Below are 20,791 nucleotides of genomic sequence, written 5' to 3'. Positions count from 1 at the left end.
TTTTCAAGAGTCTGCCCACATGACAGAATGGACCATTCTTGAGCTTGGAGAAGGTCAAGACCGAAAAAATCCTTGAAAAATCAATTAGCTTTCCTGGACACCCTTTCCTCTTCTTCCTACTTACTTTTTAACTCCTTTCACTGATATGCTAAGTCAGGACAGCCTACACAAATGCCTTCCTCTGCTGTACGTGCTACACGGGGCAGGACATTAATCTTCTAGTAAAACTTCTCCTAATGCTAAATTCACAACAACAAAACAAAATGGGCAATATAAGAGCTACAAGAATATTTCTATATCCAGCTTCTACTTAGAGATCTCATCCCTGGTGGTTTCTCTTCAGGCTTCCAAACAAGCATAAATGCATTTCTGAGTCTGACCTTTAATCAAAACATTCATGATCACTGTGTAAATCACACAGTTGGGATTTTATTTCTTACTTGCTGAATCGCTGCAGCACAAATGAGTGCAACTATTTCCTTAATTTCAGAGAAGTCTTTTGGGAACCTTTCCTTTTACTGTATCCGCTAAGAAAGACATTTCTAAATGTTGGGGGGTTGGACTCGATGATCTCTGGAGGTCCCTTCCAACCCCCACAATTCTGTGATTCTGTGATTCTCTTTAAAAAAAAAAAATCCACAATAATTCTTCTGAAAACTAGCAAAAATAATTAGTGTATTTGGGTTTTATTTTTTATTTTATTAATTAATTAATGAAGTCTTTGTTTCCATATGAATCTAGCCTCTTCTGTAATTACAACCATGGAAATAAGGTTAGCTTTTACTTAATGAAGAATCTCCCCACTGTGTGTGCCTTTTTTGTAAGGGCAGAGCACAGCACAGTCATTGCCAAGCTAGTGACTACACAATCTCTGCTTCTCCAACTGGTACTTTTGCAAGATGAAGAATTTTATCCTTTTTGGAGATGAGCTATTTGTCCAGTTTATAGAAGGAATCATTGTTTAGCCTCCATTAAGTGGATTCTCCTCAACCTAGCACCAGGCACAAAACATCTCCTCTAGTTGTCTCCCACAAGAGCCCAGAAGAGAGATGTCACCTCAAGCAAAACAAGAAAAATGAAGCAAACTGCACAAACAGTTACTCCCAATTGGTTTTCATCTAATGGAAGCCCCAGCTTGTGTCTTGTAGTGGTGACAATGGCTTGTGCTAACGCAATGGCTTGTACAAGTCTCTGGCAGAATGAATACAGGCTGAACACATATCTTTTCCCCTGTTTCTTTGCACCAACTGACAAGTTACAAATGTATGGGATGCCACATGAGAGTTAGGATAAGCAACTTATTTAGAAAAAAAACCCAGTAGGTTCCTCTACAATACTAGGTTTAAATCCTGGCAGATATCTCCATCCACTACCCTCTGAAACAGATCAAACACCTATTGACAGGCAAAGAACCTTTACCTCAAACCTGAAATACTGAGTGCACCCCAGTCAATTTCTTCAGCACCTTTTCCTGTACAGCACTTCCCAGAGAACTATTTACTATTATTTCTTAGATGACCTGACCCAGGGGCCCATGGAGGAAACAACAAATAACTACCATCACGCTACTTGAAACACTCAGTGCCTATTTAGGATCATCATGTGGACTGCTCTCTGTTCAATTCTACACTCCAGCCTGCAAAGAACATAATAGCCTTATCCCACCTTTTTTTTCCACCTAGGCTGAAGAATCAGTGCCCGAGCCCTGAGCTGCAGAAAGAAAACAAACATGGAACTATTTGTTATGAAACAGGCACACTTGACTCTGGAGTCACTCTTAACTCTAACTTCGAACCCCAAGACAACCCTTACACTGTTAAATCAACTTCAAGTTTGGAATAAGCATCAAGCATATTACAAAAATTGGATTAACAAATTGCTTGCAGGCTTACTGGAGATAGTTTTTGGCTGGTTACAACCTTGTTCAGAACAGCAATGCTAAAGAAGGAAATGATACGAGGAGAACTAACTCTGCAAAAGTAGCATATCCTAGTCCTAGCTATTGCTTATGCTCCTCAAATTAAAGATTCTCACTGATTTCACTGCAGCTTAGCTGCACACAGTCCTAATCTAGTTTAAGATGAATATAGCAAAATATAGCTTATGGTCTAACATGTCCCTCCATAATTAGGCTCTGAACTCAGACTGAAAACAGTTCAAAATGAACACAAAGTGTTTTCAGCTGCTTTCAGCTTGCTAGCAGCTCTGGATGAGCAAACAATGCTTTGCTATGGCAAAAGCCTAGAAAATGCAGGATGGGGCAAATGCACAGGTATAAGCTTCGTAAGTAAAGGCGAAATAACAGCTTTCTCAAAACTTTAAGCTATCATTGCTGCATATTTGCCAAAGTTCTCAGCAGCTTTCTCTCCTTTGAATCAAAGCCTTCCTTGCATTTTAAATATTAAGTCTCCATATCCACATGCTGGTGAGTTGCCCTGGTGCAGTGGGCACTCCCAGAGTGACTCACCCTCTAAAAAGCTATTTCTTACTGCTGCCCGCCTATCACTCTTTGGCTTTAAATATCACAGCAAACATAATGGCAACCTTAAGGGACTGGAGCAGCTACCTCCTTGCACAGCCCATAGTCCTTGCCCCTACAAGCCTTGTATTTGCAAGTTAAGGGAACAAAGATATCATCAACACCCATCCAAAAGATCAGAAGAGAGCAGAAAGGAACTGTGACTACCAGGACCAGCTAGCTGATACGCATCATCCTTGCCCAAGTGCATGGGCTGGAAGACTCAGAGAAAGAAACAATTCCAGGGAAAAAGGAAAAAAACATAACCTGTATTAGTTGTTAGCCTGACATATGACTTCAGACACAGCTTTCAGTGCACAGCTGGGTGCCTCAGCAGTGGCCCAGGGCCTCCCTTTTCACCAGTACCACTGATAGAAGAGGGATTCAGCCCCATACTGGGAGTGCCCAGGCATGACACAGCACTCAGGTGAATGGGGCAATTGGGTTTGCAAGATCCCTATTCTGCCTTGACAGGGGCAAAGCAGCCTCAGCAGCTCTTCAGCTCATTTTCCCACTTGCAGAGCAGGGTTAGAAATTCCCTTCACGGTATGCTGTGTGGGGACTGACCTATTTGGAAATGAAAAGCTCTAAGCCAAAACACTCATTATTCATGGGGTACTTTGTCAGAAAACCAAAAAAACTCTACTTCCCCCCAGACCTTGTGACTCACCCCTTCTCTGACCCTGCAATAATGTACCACTGGACTTCCCAATTCTGCCAGTCTTTACCCAAGTAAAATGCCCAGTAATTTCAAGGTTCTGCCTGCAGAGTCCAAATCAAAGTTCTGCCTGCAGAGTCCAAATCAGTCTCAGGAGTTAGGATGTTTTCTCTTCTTTGTCTTACACAAACTTCAGAAATAAATTAGGTGGGCACAAGCAGGGCAGGGGTGGCCAGCCAGAGCAGGTCAGCACTACGGCCAGACAGGTCCAAACTGCTTTGTCCCCCCTCCCCCAAGGAAAGGAAGTCAGGCGAAGCCCCCTGCAAGGTGGGAGCAGCAGCAGCAGCAGAGAGCTTCACACACTTGGCACACCAGGAAGCTGACTTTCAAGTCTGTGCTTGGAGTGTCTTCAAAGTCTTTTCTTTGTGAACAAATGCAAATTAGCCTCTGGGGATCACCTCTTTCTAAGCCAGTTCTTCACCAGCCTGAATTCCTCCCAGGTGTGGAACACTGGCTGGGGAAGGATTTTCCCAAAAGAGTAATGTCAGTTTGCTCTTGTACACCATGTAAGGCTGTTTCAGCCAAAACTCTCTCTTCTCTTTTCTCCCATGTCTAGTAAATCTAGAAGGTGTTGTATATTGTGAGTTTTTTTATATCATTTTTTTCCAAATGGTAACTTGTTTGGCACTTCTGCATCTTTCCAGCACAAAGAGAGAGGGTACAATGGCTCTCTAAAGTTGTAGGACTACATTGGACTTAATGAGTGCATTGCCATGCCTCCACCCTGACAGAAATTACAGCAAGGGGCAAATCTTGCTTCGTACCCTCCCAGTGCAGCAATCATACAAAACTCCAAGCCCTGACAAGCACCAAACATGCAGTGGATTTGATTTTTCTCCTCTCAGTTGGGCAGTGACCCATGTTGAAAGTATTGCTCATCAGTGCTAAGAAGCATTATGCCACTCTCACAGGCCTTGCACAGGAATAATCTTCCCCTGAACTCTAGTACAAAAACAGTACTTAAGAGATTCTCCTTCCAGATCAAAATGAGGAACTTTTCTCCAATTGTTTGTGAAATAGCATTTGAATCCACACCTAACAGCCTCCACAATTTCAGGAAAAACTAATTATCAGTGAGTAGGTCTATTTTGCTGCCAAAATTGCAACCAAAGGAAGAAAGGTCAATAGCACCTGAAGCCCCAGTATTTCATTCACAGTCCGCACAGCATCAGGTGGCTCTATACAATCACGTACAAACTAGAGCCCAATGACTGTCACGTACATCATATTCATACATATTCCTCCACTCTGTACATTCTCTTCAGTTTTAAGTCTTTGTACCATTAAGCAAGGTGTTCTGTGCAAAAGAAAACAATGCAGAGGAAAAGCCAAGTACACAGAACACTTTGCTGGAAAGCGGAAAAAATATCACATGAAAGCACTGGATGGAAATAGGAGCCCTGGCAAAGTCTTGACTTGGCAAGAAATCCTTTAATGGACAGAAACCAAATTTCTCCTCCACAGAGGCACAGCCAAGTCAGCACTGTGCGAACACAATCCACCCACTGGAGCTCTACTGAAAGAATCCTTGTGTTTTGGTAAGATACAGGGGGGCAAACTTCTACCGTGGAAGCATGGAGAGGGTGTGGAGCAATGCGGATCACAGGTGGACAGAGGAGAAGCATTAATCAACTTTCCAACTGCCCACACGCCAACACCTGGAGGAGCTGCTGTTACCCAACTCAAGGATACAGCCTCCAGGTTTTTTAGGATTCACATTCTTCTTCAATAAAGCCATCTCCTTGAAGTGCACAGAGCAATTTGGGGATCCTGTGCCCACAGCCAATTTTGTACAAGCTGAAAGAGGTCAGCATGACTTAAGAGAGCATTACAGTCCTCTTTCATACCATTAACTCTAGCTGATCATCTTTATTTACATTATAACTTCCAGAATTTTGTTGCCCATTGGACAAGATACCAACTTCTCAGGAAAGATTGCATATAGCTTTTACAACGAAAGCACAAAGTAGTCATATACTTTGCCCCTCTACTCTGCTCTCATGAGACCCCACCTGGAGTACTGCAACCAGTTCTGGGGCCCCCAACAAAAGAAGGACATCAAGTTGTTGGAACAGTCCAGAGGAGGGCTATGAAGTTGACTGGAGAGCTGGAGCACCTCCCCTACATGGATAGGCTAATAGAGTGAGGGCTCTCAGCCTGGAGAAGAGAAAGCTCCAGATACTTTATACTGGCCTTCCAGGAGGCCTTCAGGAAAGCTGGGGAGGGACTTTTTATAAGGGCATGTAGTGACAGGATGAGGGAAAATGGCTTTAAACCAGAAGAGGGTAGATTTAAACTAGATACTAGGAAGAGATTCTTTACTGTTAGGGTGGTGAGACACTGGAACAGGTTGCCCAGAGAGACTGAGTGCCCAATCCCAGGAGGGCTGGATGGAGCTGTGAACAACCTGGTCTATGTCTCTGCCTATAACAGGGGGCTGGAACTCGGTGACTTTAAGGGCCCCTTCTAACCCAAATCATTCTATGATTCTACTCCAAAGATACACCCTGAAAGGTGCAGAAAAAGCTGGACAGGGCAGGCAGGGAAACACGGGAAAGGTAAAACAGATAAGGATTTACTTATTCTGTGGACCTCCACAGTGTAACTAAGAACAGCCAGAGATAACTCCAAGCTGTCAGATACACGTCAGACACAGGCCTGTGGCATTAACAGATAAGCATTACATTTTTTAAATAAAAAGTTAGTAACTTGTAAAGTTGTGTGGATTTTGAGAGCAGAGAATGCTCTGTTAAGTGAAATTCCGTGTAGGATCCCTGTCAAGTGCAACTAATGTGGCATCTGTTTTTCCATTAAACATTTAATTGTTAATTTTTCACCTTTTCATAGTGTTCCTGCATGACTGTAAACTTCACATTTAGTACTATTTCCATGTTGTCTCAAATGTTCACGATAAAACTGCAACCCCCTCAAGTGCCACTGAAAACCCTCAAATGCTTTACAGACCATTTGCCAAAATACAGAGCTGGTGCAAGGATTCAAATTAGCACTGAGGATGACCAGCTGCAATAGAAACATATACACAGGAAAATGGAAGGTGTGATGTTCTGCTAGAAACTCCCATCCACCCCAGCAGCTGACACAGGACAACTGGACTGAAGGGCACGAGGATGCTTAGAATGCCTTTTCTTATCACCCATCAGAACTTGTTCTCTGCATCATCTCATATGCAGCCAGGCAGCACCATCCTACGCTGTCCATGGGGATTTGTCCTGTTACACAACAGCACTAAGGAAAATCAGGTGTGTTAAGGTACCTTTTTTTTTTTTTTTTCCCCTGGAAGTTAAACCACTGATCTCTGCACTGATCTACAGCAGGTTTCAACTGCAGCAAGCACCACCACTTGATGTGAAGCGCTGCTGCTTTGCAGTCCTGCAGCCCAGAGGCCCAGGCCTGCTCCAGCCCGGAACAGGTACAGCAAGCCAACATGCTTTCTAAGAATACCAGCTACTGACCTACACTTGAGAAAATTACTTGCTTATTTTTCAAACCAGATCAAAATCTGGACTCCAATGCACTTGATTGTTGTACAGCTCTGTTTTCCATTGAGTGTTTTGATCTGAGAAATATGGCTTTGATTAAAAATGGGCAGCAAACCAATCACAGAGAATTTTCACATAACTGTGGAGAAAAAAAACAAAAAAAACAACCTATGGCATTATAAGCCATTAATTAAAACTCTTCCTTTGACTGAGGATTTTCCCCCCAACTATACCCGAGTGTTAGGTCAGCACATGATTACATTTAATTTTTTTTTATTATTATTTTTTTTTTAATCATTCTTATCCCAACCAAAACCCCTTTCTACACATGTACTGCAATGCAAATGCAAAGGCCACACCTGGGTTCTGCACTCAAAGACGCACCTCAGAAGACCTGCAGATTAATTTGGGATTTATGCAAACAGTTTCCCAGCCCTATGTTTCAAGTCCAACAACACCTCACAATGACCCTGCCAGCAACCTACATTCAGTACTGGCCTTTCTCAATGTTTCTTGCAACTCTGTGAATTGGGACCACGGGTACTGAGGTAACATTCAGGGAGATGGAGAAAGTGCAGCAGAACCAGTGACCTTCCACCTCAGGAGCTTCGCTCATGGGAACCCAGTTCTCTGCAAAGCACGTGCCTAGGGACAAGGCTGCAGCACAGGAGAAAGGTTTAGGCAATGACTGCCAGAGTGAAATGGTATTTCCCATGCCTGGGAGAGGCCACGAGGTCTCCATGTCTCCATGGACCACATGAAATATGATCCAAGTGAGCTGGAGCAATGCAAAAGCATCTAAATCTGCACAACTGTCAAACTGCATTTAGGAATGGCTTTTCTTTTCTCTTTATTTTAACTTAGAAAATATTTTCTTTTTCAAGTGGCCACATTAAAAGGGAGAAAGCATCTTGTTTTCACTTTCCAGAAGTTCTGTGGCATTGTAAGTGAAACTGTTCACCAATTAACCAAATGTTTGGATGGCCAGAAAAATATCTGAGAATCGCCAGCAGTTCTTCCACAATAGCTGTCTACTTCTCACAAAGACTAAATATGTTTTGAACTGAAACACATCTTGTTAGGACAAACTCATAAAAGAGCAATGGTATCTACTCAGGCATGACCTTTAGTAACCTATTAAATGCCTCATGATTGTTCACTTCATCCCCTTCTTGGGATTCTGTAACAATACACATAATTATTCTTTACATTTCAGTGCTTCTTTCCCCACACTTCTCTTGGTATTTGTAAATGTACATTTTGACCCTCACAATAAACTTCATCAATAGGAGTGCTGCTGTCTGCAATAAACTGCATTAGAATTCATCATCTTCCCTCAAATAGAGTCTTAAGTATTTGTGTTTTCTCCAACCACATCATAGCCCTGTTCAAAGCTATCTGACTTCCTTCCCTAGAATTTGCTCATCTTCACTACTAACTCCTCAAAAGTCAGTGCTAGAAGCCACAATCAAGCCAACTTTAGCTTTCTTATGAACCAAGTCCTGGGTGACCAACCCAGGCTATCCTGACCTGGAGGCACCTGTAGGTAACTCAACTCCTAAAAATTAATTATAAGGGAAACTCTGAGCACACCTGCAGCACATACCCTGCATGCTACCAAGCAGACCCTGCACCAGACCAACTCCTGCAGCATGGATCTCAGCAGGGTGAGCAGCCACACTCAGCACAAAGAGGGACTGGAGGTGCTACCTCTGCTTTGCCAAGTGTGAGGGAACATTCTTCTCCTAAGAGGAGTTCATCACCGCTGGGTACATCGCACACGGGAGTTCTCTACGCCATGTGCTTAAATAACCAAGCCAGAACTGCCACGCAGCACCTCACAGCCCACTCTCTCAGGATTTCACACAGGTGCCAAAGCCTTTCCTACAACAACCATGTCAGCTCCATGAGACCTACTCTTTCAAGCCATACAGCAGTTGCAGTTGTTGCCCCCATCTCAGCGGTGAATAGAGCCAGGACTCATGGTCATGCTGGCCAATACAGCTGAGCTGAACTTGTCAGAGCATGCACACCACAACAACCTGAGCAACGCAAAGGTTTAAACCCAACTGCCTACAAGCCTTTGTGCAAAACCTGCTCAGAGTAACTTTTCCAGGATCACAAATTTGGAAACAGGTGTCAATAGCAATAAGTCCTCACGCCCTTTTCAGTCTCCCAGTGTCTCTACACATTTTATAGGTTCAGTAGTTCTCAGTTGAGCATTAAATGAGTGTTTGGGCTATGCTGCGCTGTTGGTTTTTTCCAGTTTTTTTTTCCCCTCCTCCTCATTAATGAATCATAGAACTTCTCTTAAAAGTTTTGTGGAATACATAAGTGTAATGTTAGAGATATGCAAGAAATAAAGTTTCAGATGATATGAAATATTCCAGTTGGAAGAGATATGATGCATCTGGCCACCTACTCGTGCTCCTCTGCCTCACTGTGCAGCCACAAACAAGCCTAGACTGAGAGTAAGCTAAAACAACATGGTGAGGTTAACAGAAAGAGATAACAGGTCAAAACAGAAATATCCACACTATTGTAGAGTGTGGAACAAAATCCACTTCCAGAGACAGGATCTACATGGTGAAAGATCACTTAAAAACACAACCAAAATCAAACATCTACCACACAATTATTACCATAGCTGCTAATTTTGTTTAGAGCTGGAGGACGTTTCTGCTTCCAAGTAAGCAGGCAGGACACCTACTTCCAGCCTGGAAGCATCTCCATGTGATACCGTGCAACAGCCCCAGGTTCCACTGTCTTGGCAGGACTCGAACCTTTTCAGGCTGTTGAACACAGCCCCCCAAAATAAGCTAATAGTAAAGCTTGCTGATACCATGCACATTCCTTTATTTCTTCCTCTGTTACTGCTTCAGATTCACTTGATATCATATATTTGCAGCCCTGCCAGAAAAGCAGCACTTTGTCCAGGACAGACATGCATCAAGGACTGTACCCGTACTCCAGGAGACACTCCATTTCTCCAGCCATGAATTAAGAATTGACTGTGGGCAGAGCTGATAGCAGAAGTGCTCCACTTCGGCACACTGCAAGACAAAACAGAGACTACTTCAAGGCAACACTGAAGTAGCTGCACCCCTGAACTGTCAGTGCCTTGAGAGGGGACATATGGGAAGTCAGCAGACAAAGTTGAAACGGTTTGGGAAGAGGCTGCAGAGAAAGTGGGTACAGCTATAAGAGCACAAAAGCTCATAGTCTTACCCAGCTGTAGGCTGCCACCAAAGGAGCAGTCTCATCCTCCAGTGCCCTCCATGCACACCCTCTCCCTTGGGTCAGACCCAGCCATCTCACTGACAAGGGAGAATCAGAGCAGTTCACGGACCCAGCCCAGAACAACCCTCCCCTTCTCCCTTTTTTGCAAGCACTGTCTTCTCTAAGATCAGGGGCGTCAATAGGAGCTTCATCATTTATTATCTGCTCCGTGCTACGGGCTTCTGAAATGCAGCCAGACTGCCAGTATAAGCATGGCTAGTGGAACACTATGACCCAACAAGCAGTACAAATACACAGTATCCTTCCACCTAACAGGACTAGTTAGTCACCTGACCTCAAAGTAACTCACTGTTCACATCTTCAAAGTGTATGTGGACAAAAACAAGTGGCATGAAGACAGCACTACGATATAGATTAGCCCTCATACTGAATGGACAAAATAGAGATTACTGTTTCCTTTCCTGGAGGCAGGGAAAATGCAGAGAACACAGCAAAATTATAGTCACCATATGAACTTTTACTCATAGGGCAATGGAGCTTATCCAATTGAGGAGTATTAAACCATCTGCTGTTAGACAATTAGCTGAACATTTATTTTCTCCATCGGTATCACAGGACACTCTGCCATTGCCTTTAGAGCGTGTCAGATACAAATATGCACAAATCACAATGCAAATCAAAACATCTCTGCTGGCCTCCTTTTATTAAGGTCTTCTCCAATACATCCGAGTGGATTATTTATAAAATGATCTGTCAATAAGTGGACTTTTCCCTCGCTGGTTCTTTCTCCTTGTCTCTGACATATTTGCCTGCAGTCATACCAGACTTGCCCCTTTGGCTCATTCAGCCAAAGCTCAGCATTTACCCCATGAGTGAAGCAGACATGCAGGACCAAGGCCTACCAGGACTTGTTAAAACCTTGATTTAGAAATCAGCCTTCTTTCACAGTAACCATGTTTTCCTGATTTCATCTGCTAGGATGCAAGACACAGTAGTGCTTCTCTCTACCACCACAACAACACACACACAGGGCAGCTGGCACTTACGTTCCCTAGACAGAAAGGCACAAACTCCCTCCTAATCTGACATAGGACACATCTGCCAGAGCTTAGGGCTTGCTGCAACATGTTCCTACACATGCAAACACTGACAAAAAGGGTAAGCTCTTACAAGTAAGAACGAACTATCCACAACACCCATTCCTACAGCTGCTCCTGGAGCCCCTGATCACACCCAGCTCTTCTGGCCACGGGAGAAACCTCTCAGAGCGCAGAATAGCAATAAGTTACATTTCTTACCCTAAGCATATTTCAGCTCTCAGCTCTGGACACTGCTATTTTGAAGATAACATTTCTTAGCATGTTAACTACCTTCCCCCACAGTGCTGCTTCTGCAGATACTCACACATGAACCATTAACAACCTCAGCTGGTGATGTTCCAGCAATCATCTGAACCCTGCACCAGGTGCATGACATCAAAAGGTTTTCCTTGCAGGAAAGGGCACCACTCGCTCAGCTACCTCATCTGATCAGGTCTGTCTCACTACAAGCACCGCACGAAGTCCTGTACTTCCTCTCTTTTGCTCAGGGCACGCTAATGTTAACACTGAAAGCAGCTTGAATCTTCAGCATTTAAGTCAAGGACCAAGGTAATACGTATCTCTGTCCCAAGCAACGCTTCTATCGGTCAGACCACACACTGCCAGAAAGTCTCTCCCTTTGCATGCAGCCAGTGCAGAAAGGCACAGAGGTTGCCTCAGAAGGCCACAGACTCCACAGCCCCGACACACAGGGCCACTGCTGGAGGCTGGCTCACCCCAAGCCCCTCATCTGCCTGGGCCTCGCTGTCCCTTCTCTCCCGCAAGCTCCTCCATGCAGAACCCTCATCCCCACAGTAAGCAGGGAACAAGCCACCTGCCACCAGGGATTCCCAGCCTGGCTACCACTCAGCTCAGCTACCACTAAGCTCATTGGTCCCCAGCGCCTCAGACGAGCAGGGTACTACTTGCAGGCTCCAGGATTATCTTTCAAAGGCATTCTGGCCTTTTCTACTCAGTACGAAATAAAAGACAAAGGAGATCTATCTGAACTTTGGTGTGACTACAAGGCATATTCACATGCTTAAAGAAATTACTTCTGTTCTGTAAAGAACAAAGACATTCAGGATATTGCCAACAGGCTGACAGCCTTAGCAAAGACAAGGAGGTCTCTTCCATCCTCCCTCCCACAGCCCACAAGCAACACCAAGCCCCTGCCCGACTCAGCACAATGCAGGCCCCATGAGGCCACAAGGGGCTGTGACAACACTGGGGCTTCCAGGAGCACTGTGGCCTAGGACATCTCTGAATGAGACACTGAGAACTACCTTAACAGTCAAGCTGTCCACAAGCATCAGAACGTAGTACATGACCTGAAAGTACAATCACAAATGCCACAAACTCAGGAACACTGAGCCTTACTGACAAAGACAAAAACATAAGTCACTATGAACTCCAACAGCACAAACAGCTTCTATAATGCCTCAGACAAGTCTCCCACCAGCCCCAGGAAGGGAAGGCATCCCAGATCCTGACAAGCTACACAGAACAGAGACAAAGCATCAGTTGTGAAGTAAGGTGCAAACACTGGTGTCACCAGTAAGAATGTTAGTACCTGCTGCAAGCTGGCTTTCTCCTGCGATAACCAGAGGTTTCAGCAGATAACTGGTCCAGAGCAGCCCTGGACATGATGCACCCTTCTCTAATACCAAAGCCCTCGGCTGCCTGCAGGCCCCACACCTTCACCATCTCGAGCCGCCTGACCGGGCACTGCACCCTGCCCCTGCGGCAAGTTACTCACCGAAGTACTCCTTCTTCATGTGCATCTCCAGTTCCTTCTCCAGCTCCAGTGTCAGTGCCTCCAGCCGCCTCTCCGCCTGGCTGGGGCCGCTGTCCCGGCACGGCGTCACCTGATACGGCAGCTTGAACTTGGGCGCCGAAGCGGAGCCCTTGGTGGGGCTGTAAGCGTAGGGGGGCGCGGCGTCGGGCGCAGCGGCCGGGTGCTGCGGGTCGTGCCGCTGCGGAGACTGGGCACGGACCTTGCGGTAGACGTCCCCCAGCTCGGGCGCGGCGCAGTCCTCCTGAGGGCCGGGACCAAGCAAGGAGGAGCGGGGCGAGGGCAGCTGCAGCTCGGGGTAAGCGCTCATGGAGCCGCGGGAACTCCGCGAACTCTGGCTGGAGATGCTGGAGCGGGGGCTAACCACGGCGGCGCCCGGCCCGCCGCGGCCCTCGGGACTGCAGAGGCTGGAGCGGGGGCTGGCCACGGCGAGCCCGGCGGCAGTCGTCCCGTCCAGCTCGGCGCCGCCCGGCGGCCCGTACCTGGAGTCCGAGTAGCTGGAGCGCGGGCTGGTGGTGCACGAGTACTGGCTGGCGGTGCTGGAGCGGGGGCTGGCGTGCCGTTGGTCATAGCCCATGCTGATGCCGCTGGTGCGGTTGCTGCTGGGTTTGCTGCCGCCGTCGTAGCTAGTGAGACTGGCGCGGGGGCTGGAGTGCTTGCTGGTGTCGCTGGCCGTGCTGGCGTAGCTAGAGCGAGGGCTGAGAGCGGCCCCGTCGTACTGCACCAGGCTGCCGCGGGGGCTGCCGTACTTCTCCTGGCCGGGCACCACCAAGCTGGAGCGGGGACTGGAGAACTTCTCGTAGGGCGGCGCAGCCGCACCGCCCAGGCTGGAGCGCGGGCTGGAGAACTTGCCGTGCTCGGCGCCGGGGCCCGGACCCGGCGGGGCGGCCAGGCTGGCCCGGGGGCTGGCGTTGCCGTACTTGGCGTCCGGGCCGCCGGGAGCCCGCCCGCCGCCCTTGGCCACGTAGCCGCTCTCGTAGGCGCTGCCCGCGGCGTAGCGGTAGCCCTCGGCCGAGTAGCGCTTGCCCTTGTCGGGGAAGCCGCTGTAGCAGGGCAGCGCCACCTCGGAGCGGGTGCACAGCCCCTCCTCGCAGCACGGCGGCTCGGCGGTGGGGCGCCCGTTGGCGGCGCGGAGCGGGGCGGCTTTGCCGCAGGGGGCGGCGGCGGAGAAGACTTCGGCGGGCGGCGGCGGCGCGGCGGTGCCGTTCATCTTCCGGCCCCGCTGCTCCGCCGTCATGTGGGCGGCGATGACCCGCTTGGTCTCCTCCAGATCGGCGTGTAGCGTTAGGTCCCGGCGACCGCCCCGGCCATAAGGAGCGTCCGGGCAGGGCTCGTAGAGGGAGAGGTCTTCCATGAACTTGGTGGCCTTCAGTGCCATGTTCTCCTCGTACTTCTCCATGCTCGGCCTGTGCCCGGCGGCCCGGGGTAGGTTGGGAATCGCTCTATGAAAACACAGTCCGTAGTAGGAAAGGAAGAAAAAAAAAAAAAAAAAAAAAAAAAAAAATCACCCCAAAAGTTCCTTCCCGCGGCGCACCAGCGGTGCTATCAGCGGGACGCGGCTCTCTCCCCGCACAGCGGCCCGGCTGCGGCACGCGCACACCCCGGCGGCATCCCCACGCCGCGGCGCTCGCCTCGGTACGGCCGCGCTGCCCTGCGGAAAGCGGCGAGCGGAGACGAGGAGCCCCTGTGTCACTTTCCAGCCTTAAATAAGTTGCTCGGTCCAGTCAATGGCGCGCCGCGCGGAGGAATTTGCGCTCGGCGGCTCCCTGCCCCCGCCGCCCCCGGCCGGCCGACCCGCAGCGGGTTCCCGGCCCGGCCCGCACCCCCGAGCGGGGGGTGAAGGCGGCGGCCGCTCCGGAGGGGCTTCGCGGCGCGGCGAGCGGAGCGCAGGGCTCGGCGAGGCAGGGACTCCTTTGTGTAGGGCAGGAATGCGAGGAAGGAGACTGGGCGCTGCGTCCCGCTGGAATGTAGTTAATGCCGGAGCCAAACAATGATTTTCACCGAGTCAGTCAGGGAGAGGGCGGCCGCGGCGCTGCTCTGCCGCGGGGCCGGCAGCCTCCCCTCCGGTCGCTCGGGGCCGCGGTTGCTCACGGAGGGCCGGGGCTGTCACCGCGTCCAGGGCGCTGAGCCGGGCCGAGGGGAGTCCGCGCGCCGGCGCTCGGCGGGCAGAGCGCGCCCGGAGGAGCCGTGCCCCGGCGGGCTCTGTCAGGAGAGCGGCGGTTTAACGGCCGCCGGGGCTCGAGCCGCCGCGCGCGGGAGCGCCGTGCCCAGATGGGGTCGCGTGCGCCCGATTTCCCGCTCTCGCCGCTGACTGCAGCTGGATGTGGAACTTCCCGTCCGCGCCGCTCGGGCGCGGGGCGGCCCCACCTGTGTGAGACCCCCGGGCGGGGGCGGCACGGCGGGGAGCCGCGCTGTAGCAGCAGTTACTTACGTACGGTTCTCACAGAAACAAAAACACGGTGCTGAAACTGAGCACCCTGCACCCGGGAACGGCCGCAGGTCAGGGCTGCAGGTGCTCTGTCCGTGCCAGGGACGCGTTGTCCTGCTAGCGCTCCTAATTAAACATTGAATGCAACTGTGTACTCAGAACCCTCCCCTGCTGTGGAGGACGACTGATGGGCAACCTGTGTGTGCAGGGTAGCAGGCAATAAATAAATAAATAAATCCTGCAAGCCAACAAACTAAACAGAACCAGTCCTGAAAAGCAGACCTTGGGGTACGGAGGACACCACTCATAAGTCAGTGTATGTGTGCTAACGCAGCCCACCTGGAAGCCAGGCTCTCCTTCCTGCTGTGTGGCAGCTTGGACCATTGGAGCCTTATACAATAAGCTGATGGACACTGTTACAGGAGTTTTTGTTTTTCACTTCTCAATTAACTGAGCAGGGCATAGGGCCTGCACCTGTGTGCTCACGCAGGGAAACATTCCGAGTGGCTGTGTGGACTGCAGAGCTGTGAGGCTGAGGCACGGGCTGTGGTCCTGGCGGCTCTGTGCTGAGATCCAGCCAGCCAGTGCCAGGCAGCACAGCACAATGCTGCCAGCAGGCAGCAAACTCCTCAGTGCACATTTGGTACCTCAGCAGCTCAAGCACGTGCTTTCTTTGGTATTAACTCATTGGAAAGCACACTGGGTTCTAAGAGAGGCTGGGGTATCAGACGAAATAGCCCTTTTTAGCAAGGAGTTTGGATCAAATGATATGCACCACTCACGTTCACCATTGAAAGCTTACATTGGATAAGTAACTCCTCAAAGCAAGGCCCAGTCAGGTCTGCTGCAGCCCAGGGCCAGGGGTGTTCCTGCACAGCACTCTGTCTCTACTGCAGGCCTGCTCTCCAGCAAATCATCCTCCTGTCACACAGGTAGTGAACATAGTGCTTATCCATGCTGCAGCCACAGATGTGGCCCACATGGGTGAGATAAATATGTTTGCAAGGTACACAATGCACTCGAGCAGCGCTGTGTTTCTCACAGAGGACCATATGTGCAGTGCTGTGCAAACAAGACGCATAGAGTTAGAGCTGCTGTTGTTGTAGTAAGTGCTCCTATCATACTTCTTACTGCTGTATAAAAGAAAAAATGATTGGCAATTACAGCGTGACACGTTTTTCTCCCCAATTTGTTTTAAATACACGTGTTTAATTTTAACAACCTGAAATGTTTATATTGCAAAAAAGACTTGTGCAACTCAGAACATAAGAGCTGTCATGGAATATTAAAAGAGAACTTCACTTTGTAATTTGTTGTGGCAATCCTTGTGTCTACTGTTAAGTTATATCAGCACATCAGATATGAAGGAAAGCCAGCTGCTTCTGCTAAATAAACTCCTTTGTGTGAGATTTAGAGGGAGCAAAAAAGCCAGGTGGAGTTATTGATCTGTGAATATTGGCCGGCTGGGCCTCACAGGCAGCACACTCCTGTTTCTTCTAATTGCCAGTGCCTTCAGCAAAACCCTGGCCAAGCCAGCAGGCAGGGAAAATTAATGGTCTGCTGGGGATTCTGTCTCCCTGAGCTGCAACAAAGCAGAGAATCTGCAGATTTAAGAATTCGCTGGTGAAACTTTGGCCCTCCTTAAGACTGTGGCAAAAAATCTGCCTGACTTGCATGTAGCATGTTTTACAATGTATGTCTTTACTGATACAGCACAGGAGTTAGTTAATTTTCTCATTTCATCCATTTATCAATGTGAAGCTGCTCAAACAGATTTTACTGTTGAACTGGATGCTACTTGATTATTATTATTTTTTTTTGCATTTTTCTTCTTTCTCTCCCTTATCAAGAAAACAACAAAATTATACTTGGAAATCCACAGGTAAATAAGACTTAGTGCTACTTGGGTTTACTTTTCTGATCTGCATTTATAAAATTGATTTGTTTCTTGGTAAAGAATATCACTATTATCCCTGTTCCTCCCTCTGTTCCAAAGCCTGATTTAAAAAGAAATACTTGTGAAATTTATATTAAAAATATGAAGAGGAATAGTTTGATTTGGAGCTTTTATTTTGTATTCATTTAAGTTCTAGCTGTATTGTGTTTTATATTGCTTTATCTTGCTTGAGTCCTGTATGCTCATTTGTGTTGTGATAAATTTAATCATAAGCAAGCTTTTCAGAATATAAAGTCTGGATATGAATGTGCATTAATATTTTGGTGATTATTTGGAATTAAAGTCAATTGAGGTCATTCTTGTTCTCCAAAATACTTTAGATCTAGATAGCCACTTCACTGAAAGCAGCAGACCATGCAACTATTTTTACACTACTTCAGGATTTGAATGAAAGTACAAGCATCACAAAGGCTGTGCTGTTTTGTTTTTAGGACCGTAGCATGGCAGGGTTTTGTTGGTTTTTGTTTGTTTTTAAATACTCATTCAGAAATCACTGCTTTTAAAAATTGCAATTACCGAATGTATTCTAGGGCACCATCTTCTGGTGGACAGAAGGCGGTGTAGCTCAGCGGCTACCTTTGACTGCTGGACACAACTATTTTTCGCTAACACTATTCTGCAGGTTTGTGAGTCATTTCTCATTCTCAATCTGCCATAAAACACTATTTAACATTTTTTACATTCTTCTTATTCATTGCAAATGCAGCTATTCACCATGCTGCACAAATGTAACTTGGGACAGACCCTGAAAAGTTCTAGTCACAACAGCCACTTTGTGAACATGCTACATTAGACAGACAACATATGTCTAAGTACTTATGATTAATACACCATTTATGTATCTTATTTCTTTTATAGCTTCATCTTCCACTTCTCTTACATATTTCTGCTTTTGGCATTCCTGGCCAAAGCAGTTAATTGGCTCATACTTGGGAGACTGCGCACAGCCTTAGTCATACTTCCCTGCAATCAGAGGACATAATACCATAAATTCAAACACAATCAATTAGCTTAATAGCAGTCACTACATATGCATAAGTGCATGGTTTAGTTGGCTGGCTCGGTTAACGGTGCAGCCACTTAATATGTTTTAAGTCTTATTCAAACATTCAAAGAAGTGAAAATATAAAAAAAAAAAGGAGAGTACATAGATTTAAAATTCATACTGACATGATAAAAATGAGGGCTTGTTTACAGCAGTGCAAACCATCATGCATTAAAAAAAAAAATCAGACTGTATTAACATATTTCATTAAAGAAAAACAAGAACACCAGGAACACTGCATCTACAGGTCCTGCTATATACGTCCTGTTCTGTGCTGGTGAAGAATACCAGACAAACCATGCCTTTTTATACGCGTCCAAGAAAGATGGCAGGCTACAAGCACTGGCCTCCTGCCCTGACAACACAATGCATTTCAGCTCTGATGAGAAGAATCTTTTTAGAAGAAATAGGACATCCTTTGGTTGAGAATATGAATTATATTTACTTTTTACGGTATTTTCCATAATGTAATAGATTTAACACTCCTTGAATGAAAATAATCAACCTATTGGCAAGAAGGAGCTGTTCCACAAACAACAGAGCCAATGAAAGCTGGTCTTATACATGTCTGCTTTCTGCATTTTTTGCGTTCTCCAGCTTTTAACTTCTCCAAATTCCCAGTACTGTTGCAGCAGTGGCACCCTCTTTGTATCAGAACAGTCTTCAGAACTTACCCAAGCTTTAAGCAGCCATGTGCAGTACCTCCAGGTTTCTCCATGGCATTTGCCTGCTTTCTTCAACAGACTTGTCAGTACTCTTGTCTCTGGCACTCCTCTACAACACATGCACCAACATACAGCCTTCTTGTTCCCTTGATAGCTACAGCTCCAGGCAGCTTCCCAAGTTTCTAGGTTAAAAATCTTAGTCACTCTCCTTCCCAACACACTCCTGCTGCCTTCAGTCCATACTTAGATGGACAAAAAACAGCGAAGGCCCATGAGCAGCTGTGTAGGTGTGTGACTGCTGCATCTAAAAGCTGAATGCTATTACAGAAGCACTTGTGTGGGTCTCTATCTACAGCCACTTACTTGTAGAATTACAGCATGTTTGAGATGCAGTTGCTCAATACAAGTAGCTTCAAATGTTGAAGAGGATTGGTGGAGCAATTCCCTAAGTCTTTTCTTTAGGAAGCTATGCTGAAAACGTCTCACTTTTCTCATGTGAGTGAAGTAGTATGCTGATGAGAAAGACAAATGTAACGACAAGTAACCAAACAGCAATTTTATGTTGTTAATAACTGTATATACTGTATCAACCTGTATCTAGAAGTATATTTACTTCCTTCATCCTATGCATCTTTAAAAAGAATGAAAGCCTCCAAATCATTAAGTTGCATCTTCCTATCCCTTTGTGCATATATGCTCTCTGTAATCGTTCTGCTTAAGACAGTAGCCCAGAAATAATCTCAGGCAAGCAACAAATAAATGACTGACTTGTGTGAAATTTGTTGTATTACTTTCATCCTAGTTTCTGCTTTCTTCTAAAATCGACATTTTAAATAAACACAGCTGAAGATTTCTGTAACAATAGATGCAAAAGGGAGAAAGAAAATACCTCCACTTAAAAGGAAGAAAACAGAACAGGTAGAGAGGAGGGGACTATTTTCCCTAATTCAGTGTTTGTTCAGTTTTCAAATGCACATTTACAACTTTGTGACAGTGGAGATAAAGCTTGACACATACAATATCAGTATATACTCACTGAACATGGGCTCATTTTATCTTTTGTGATCTAACAAATGGCTAGGAAGAGCTCTTTGTCATAAAGGTCACAGCCTGAAATGGCACATCAATCTGCCTGCCAGCTGTCGCAGTCTAAAAGCCAGAAAATCATGCACCATCTCCCTGCCATTCAACAACAAAATAGTTTTATAAAGTAAAACTAAAACCTCACTACTACAGACATCTTACTGGTATCTCCACGTTAAAGTTGCTTTCCAGGAGGTGGACTGGTTACTACACCATCACACCATCACCCACAAAGTTCCCCTGACCTGAACAGTCATCATCTGCCCCTTAAAGAGTGATTCTCTGTATGCTTTGAGAATCAGGCAGGTTTTTAAAACAGTAAGATTTTGGGGAAATTGTTACATGTTTTTTACCTTAAGTCAGAACAACTTAATGGATTCACAGTAACTGTTGGATAGCAGTAGTGGTCCATACTCCTTTCTGCGCTCCAGTAAACAACAACGATATTGAACTAATAGCATACAAAGGCAGATAGCAGACAATGCTCACAGCTGCAATCAACTACACTAAATTACAGTCTGTCTCATTCTCTTTATATATGGCACTCAAATTCACCACACAGATAAAAATACAAGCATTAAGAATGAATTAATATGAAAACCAGTCAGAAAGAATTACTTGTCTCACAGAAATTAGCATCAATATAAGCAATCAACTACAAAAAGCTGTGTGTCAGAAAGGCCACTTTGTATCACTGCAAATAGCAATTTATAGACTGATTTAATGAGCCTGGCTCAGAAACCCTTAGTGGAGCAGAGCTTGC

The 20,791-nt window shown here is 46.6% G+C and overlaps 1 protein-coding gene across 3 annotated transcripts in view; it reads right to left on the bottom strand.

Annotated features, from left to right (window-relative positions):
- WTIP (WT1 interacting protein) overlaps positions 1-15,300 on the bottom strand; it is a 72,578-nt gene extending 57,278 nt beyond the window's left edge. The window contains exon 1 of one of the 3 annotated variants that reach the window (XM_052686374.1): positions 12,815-15,300. In XM_052686374.1, coding sequence (XP_052542334.1) covers positions 12,815-14,249 — 1,435 coding nt within the window. In that variant the 5' untranslated portion in view covers positions 14,250-15,300. The remainder of the gene's footprint in view (positions 1-12,814) is intronic. The other 2 variants (XM_052686373.1, XM_052686372.1) reach the window with 2 other exon arrangements.
- Positions 15,301-20,791: the final 5,491 nt, after the last annotated feature.

The sequence above is a fragment of the Tympanuchus pallidicinctus genome, unplaced genomic scaffold, assembly GCF_026119805.1.
Source record: "Tympanuchus pallidicinctus isolate F22 unplaced genomic scaffold, pur_lepc_1.0 scaffold22, whole genome shotgun sequence".
In the NCBI taxonomy this organism is placed as follows: Eukaryota; Metazoa; Chordata; class Aves; order Galliformes; family Phasianidae; genus Tympanuchus; species Tympanuchus pallidicinctus.
Note: the sequence above shows the minus strand (reverse complement) of the source record. Positions and strands in the feature narration are given on the sequence as shown.